This window comes from Panthera onca, chromosome E1, assembly GCF_046562875.1.
Source record: "Panthera onca isolate mPanOnc1 chromosome E1, mPanOnc1 haplotype 2, whole genome shotgun sequence".
Lineage (NCBI taxonomy): Eukaryota > Metazoa > Chordata > Mammalia > Carnivora > Felidae > Panthera > Panthera onca.
Window position 1 is genome coordinate 23,101,735 of NC_138352.1, and position 6,000 is coordinate 23,107,734.

General features: G+C 45.6%; 1 protein-coding gene across 5 annotated transcripts in view; it reads left to right on the forward strand.

The window, feature by feature from the left end:
- Positions 1-4,389, forward strand: part of MYOCD (myocardin) — a 118,438-nt gene extending 114,049 nt beyond the window's left edge. For all 5 annotated transcript variants that reach the window (XM_060647240.3, XM_060647241.3, XM_060647243.3 and 2 more), the window contains 2 exons: positions 261-318; positions 2,809-4,389. In XM_060647240.3, the coding sequence (XP_060503223.1) occupies positions 261-318; positions 2,809-3,362 (612 nt within the window). In that variant the 3' untranslated portion in view covers positions 3,363-4,389. The remainder of the gene's footprint in view (positions 1-260; positions 319-2,808) is intronic.
- The last annotated feature ends 1,611 nt before the right edge of the window (positions 4,390-6,000 follow it).

The window sequence follows — 6,000 nt, forward strand, 5'->3', positions numbered from 1 at the left end:
GTCTCTCTCTCAAAAATAAATAAAGGAAATAAATAAATAATGTGTCTGTAAGGTAGGCAATGTCACTGGACTGTCTGCTTGAAAAAAGGATGAAGATGGTAAATTTTGTGTTGTGTGTATTTTTATCACAATTTGAGGGGGAAAAAAATACCCTAACCAAACCTAGTTCAAAAACCTGTAGTCCTGTTCCTAATGGTTTCCCACAGAAGAGGGAGCCAACCGTCTAACCTCTCCGTTCTCTTCTGCTTAATTTGCAACAGCAAGTGACTCGGAGTCAGCAGATAGATGATCTCCTGGATGTCCTCATTGAAAGTGGAGGTAAGACTGCCCGTCTTGCCCATTGGAACGCTCGGTACCTGCATGTGCTCTAGACAGTGGACCCTCAGGACCAAGGTCGGATGCTCACCAAAAGCCATGGATGGGTAGAATATCACTGCGTGGGAGCTCTCCGTCCATGCTGGAGTGGAGGAAAGAAGGCACAATGGATGATTTGTCCCCCTGCCCGAAGAACTTGCTCACCAATCATTTGACCCTATTTACCCTACTTCCCTAAGTGTTTTGCCTTGTGACTCCATTTCTCTTGGCTCTTCTAATCCCAGTCTCCCTATAACAAGAGAGCAGATAATGCAAGTTTTGTGCCACGTCCTCGAAATGAAATTCAATCAGCGATCTCCCACTGGATGGTCTGTTCAGGTGCAGACATCATGCACGCTTGCAACAACACCAAAAAAAAAAAAATGATCAACGTGTTCTTTTGGGCTCCTTTGCAGTGATTCATTTATTAGCTTTTAAAAATGGGGGCGCCTGGGTGGCTCACTCGGTTAGGCGTCCGACTCTTGATTTCGGTTCAGGTCATGACTTCATGGTTGGTCGTGAGATTGAGCCCCTCTTCGGACTCCAGGCTCAGCGTGGATTCTTAGGATTCTTGGAATTCTGTTTCTCCTTCTCTCTCTGCCCCTCCCCTTCTCACATGCATGCATGCATGCTCTCTCTCTCTCTCTCAAAATAACCATAAAAAAATAATAAAGTTTCTGAGAAGGAGTAGGCAGGCATTTACTGGCTCAATGCTGCACGAGACAAAGACTACCTTTATGGAGCTCGCAGTCTGGTAAGGGAGATGGAAAACAGGAGAGTGAACAGGCAGTTTCTCCATTGTGTGTAGTAAGAGTAAGAAGGAAGAGATGGTCACAGGAGTCTGTATCTTTATAACTTTTGTGATGGAAAGATAAGAGGGACTATCAGACACCCCCCCCCCATATTTCTTTTATTTATTTATTTTGGGGGAGAGCAGAGAGAGCAGGAAAGAGAGAATATCAAGCAGGCTCTGCACTGTCATCACAGAGCCTGACATGGGGCTCGAACCCACAAACCATGAGACCATGAGCCAGAGTCAGACGTTTAATTGATTGAACCACCCAGGTGCCCCCACCCTTATATTTTTAATGAAGTGTATGGCCCAGTCAACAAAGGTGAGGGTGCAGGAGGGGAGCACGGGAGACTGAAGCACAGAAGAACAATCATGAATCAATCACAAATGAATGGAGTTTCCTAGAGAAACACAGTGGGATTGTTACGCTGTATTGAGTGCCAGCTGTAGGCTGGTCACCTTGAATCTAAAATGAGACCAGCCAGCTCTGTTGTGTCATTTTTCTCTTGCAACCAAGATTCATTCAGGTGTGGAGTTTTGCCAAGGGAATATGGGGCAAGGGGATTGAGCATATATGGGGCGCCTGGGTGGCTCAGTCGGTTAAGCATCCGACTTCGGTTTAGGTCATGATCTTATGGTTCGTGGAGCCTGCTTCGGATTCTGTGTCTCCCTGTCTCTCTGCCCCTCCCCCACTCGTGCTTGCCTCTCTCTCTCTCAAGGATGAATAAACATTAAAAAATAATTTTTTTAAAGGTACTTTAGGGGCACCTGGGTGGCTCAGTCGGTTGAGCATCCAACTCTTGATTTTGGCTCAGGTCATGATCGTGGGATCGAGCCCTGTGTCAGGCTTCCAAGTTGATCATGGAGCCTGTTTGAGATTCTCTCTCTCCCTCTGTGCCCCCACCCCGTTGCACGTTCTCTCTAAAAAATAAAATAAAAATAAAAAGTACTTTAAGTCTATCCAGCTCTTAAAACCAAGATGGAGTCCTTCTATGTGACCTAAAATAAGTTAATTATCTTAATCACCAGGACCTGTTCCTTCCTTAATATTTATCTTGGGGCCAACGGGTCAAAACAGGTCAAAAAGCTAGAGATGGCCCTCGACCCCACTCTTGACTTTGTACCTCCAAATCTAAAACACACACTGTCAGGGCACCTGGGTGGCACAGTCAATTAAGCATCCAACTTCGGCTCAGGTCATGATCTCACGGTTCATGGGTTTGAGCCCCTTGTCAGGCTTTGTGCTGACAGCTCGGAGCCTGGAGCCTACTTTGGAGTCTGTGTCTCCCTCTCTCTCTCTGCCCCTCCCCTGCTCATGCTCTGTCTCTTAAGAGTAAACAAACGTTGGGGCACCTGGGTGGCTCAGTCAGTTGAGCGTCTGACTTCAGCTCGGGTCATGATCTCACAGTTCGTGGGTTCAAGCCCTGTGTCCGGCTCTGTGCTGACAGCTCAGAGCCTGGATGGAGCCTGCTTTGGATTCTGTGTCTCCCTCTCTCTCTGCTCCTCCCCGACTCACGTTCTGTCTCTCAAAAATAAAGCATTAAAAAAAAAAAAAGTAAACAAACATTGAAAAAAAAATTTTTTAATAAAAATAAAGATCCCCGCTGTGTAACATCTCCATTGGTAGTAGTGTAACAATCCCCATTGTGTTTTGCCAACAGAAATGCCAGCTGATGCTAGGGAGGATCATTCATGTCTTCAAAAAGTCCCCAAGATAGCCGGGTCTTCCCGAAGCCCTAACGCTGCCCTCTCCAAACCCTCATCTTCAGGAGGCCAACTCTCCTTCGATCACTATGGTACCGACAGTGATGAGCACCTTGAAGTCTTATTAAATTCCCAGAGCCCCTTGGGGAAGGTGAGCGATGTGGCCCTTCTAAAAATCGGGCACGAAGAGCCTCCTTTTGACGGGATAATGGATGGATTCTCCGGGAAGGCAGCAGAAGACCTCTTCAGCGCGCACGAGATCTTGCCGGGCCCCCTCTCCCCGATGCAGACTCAGTTTTCACCTTCCTCTGCAGACAGCAGTGGGCTGCGGCTAAGCTTCACCGAATCTCCTTGGGAAACCATGGAGTGGCTGGACCTTACTCCACCCAGTTCTACACCAAGCTTCAGCTCCCTGGGCCCCAGCGGCCCCAGCATCTTTAACATTGATTTCTTGGACGTCACGGATCTCAATTTGAATTCCCCCATGGACCTTCATTTACAGCAGTGGTAGATAATGTCTGTTGAAGAGGTGCTTAGGCAGACCCATGGGGATGCCATGGGGGAAATCACACAACCAAAAATGCTCCTATCATCCAAAAGGAGGAAGAGGTAGGCGAGGAGAAGGAGGAGGAGGAGGAGGGGAGAAGGAGAAAATTGAAAAGACACGATGGAGACTTCTGTGACAGTCAATGAGAGCAAATAGGAGTCTTTAGATCTATGTAAAATGTAATATTTACCAACGTGCAGTAACTGTTCATGATTTCAGCTGTGCACTCAGATATGTGATTTCTGAGATCAAGAATGCCAAAAAAAAAAAAAAAAAAAAAAAACCCTAAAATTCTTTCACTGCCTTTTCAAACACCAGTGTTTTTGTAGCCCATAATTTTTCTCAGGCATTGTTTGGGCGTGATCACGCTTCGTATGCTTTTCTCGTGAATTTATACTGTGGAAAGGAAATGTAGCTCTTTTGGAGTACAGGGAGTATAGCATAACCATCAAAGTTTCTGGAAGATTCACTCGGTGGTGGAGGCTGTGTTTCAGCACCCCCTTCCCTGTCTTTCCAAATAGAAGTCAGGCCCGACTTCAGTTGGGTGCTGGAGATAGAATAGAGGGACAGAGCCAACCCATTCCCAAGGAAGTGGAATCAACTCGGTGTCTCTTGGCCACAAAGCTGCCCCACTGGGGTGGTTCCAATTCTGGACCCAGGATTCCATGTGGCCACTGATAACAATGAACCTATGTTTGGTCCACCCAGAATTTCCCTCTTTCTCAACCAGTAGCCCAATCACTCCTGCTGTCTCTGTGATGATAAGCACCACAAAACAGCCAAGAACCTGAAAGCAAACAAAAACCAAAACCCCCTGCCATATGGAACATTCCCCAACACAACCCCCCTTTAGTTTCAAAGACTGGAGATGATCCCATGATCACATGGGAAGAACATCTCTAGCTTCGGGAAGCCATGGCGGGATCATTCAGACAAGCTATAGAGAACACTGTTTCACGTGTCATGAGAATAAACACCATGGATTACTATAGCCGGATGACTAATTATGGAGGTCCAACTTTTCTTGGAGGGTGGAAGGGGGCCCACCTGTCTTATCTTCCCCACTGCACTTTTCTTTCAAGATACCAATCTTTTCTTGCTCCCCTTTTGAAACTCCTTCTTTTTCTGCCCCAACTTGGAGAGGAGAGGACTCCAGATCTAACAAGGTGCCATACCCCTAATAAGCCATATTTTAAAAAGCTAAAACTCCAGGCTCTCCTGGAGAACTCATTCTCCATATGCATAATTTGCTTCAAAAAGCCGAAAGAATGTCCTTGCAGTGAGCAGGGAAGGATAACCTTGGGGTCCTCCGTCCCAAAGCTCATTCTTCAGTCATTTGATTTACTGCAGTCATCAATTTGGGTGGTTCAGGGGAAATTGGAAATTATTACATTGTAAAAATAGATGTGAACGATATTTACCAGGAGAGAGAGGATTTCAGGTCTTGGTGGTGAAAGGAAACAGAGTCGCACATGGAAAACGAGGGAAGAAAGAAAGACAATTTTTCTCATGTGCGTTCCTCATTATCTTGTGCTTTTGCTGGGAGTTGTTTTCAGCTCAAGTGGCAAGGCAGTCGCTCTAAAGCTCACTGTGGCTCCCAGCTCACCGTTTTCTAGTGTTGCATGCTGTAGAACGTAGCTATTGCTGGTTTGGTTGTTGTTGTTGTTGTTGTTGTTGTTGTTGTTGTTTTAATTTAAATCACTAAGGCACTGTTTTCTTCTTTTGTAAAAAAAAAAAAATTCACTGTGCACTTACGGAGAAAATAACCAAAAATGTTGTGATTTTAGAAGTTCTCTCTTGGAGAAACCAAAGATTTAGAAGTCATTCCATTGTTACCTTGTAAACATGTGTGAACACAGAGTGTTTTTGGTGACTAGTACTCTGAAAGCTTCCAGAGCTTATGGGGGGGCAGGGTAGGTATGCATATGTGTATAGTTATATACAGATGCATATGTCTGTGCGCATATGTGTGTGCATATATACAGGGATATGTATATATCTATACATATATGTGCAGTTGTGTGTCTCTTGAAAAGCAGTGACACAGAGTCCTGTACCAAAGCCTTTGAAGCCCCAGTTTGCTGTGAAATACTTGGCCTTTGTCACTACGAGTTCCCGATTAATCAACCAGACTCTACGTTGCCTCCCTGTGAATGACTAACAGCTCCAGCTCAGTGACTCACAGCCACTTGCTTACCATGAACACGCTCATCTTGACAAAGAATACGGATTGGAAAAGACAGAACTGCTCCCCCATTAGTGATACAGTCTCTCGTAGAAAAGCATCAAAGGGCCATGAAAATCGTTTTTACATTCCTTGATCTGCATTGTGCTTTAAGAGATCCACGTGCTAAATTCTGCATTTTGCGGTTCACGTCAGTCATCGGAACCCAAAATCTAGAGGGGGAGGAAAGAATCCCCAGTGTTTTCTGTGAAGCCGAGGATACGGGGAAGAAAACTTTGTTCGCGCATTCCTCACGTGTGCTTATCCCTCGGAGGTCAGAGTTTTATTTTGGATCTTGACGAAGCTTGCTGGTCAGCCCGTGTTTCATGTGCCCACGTTGTACCATTTGTATGTTTATGTTTTCTCCCTTTGCTGCCT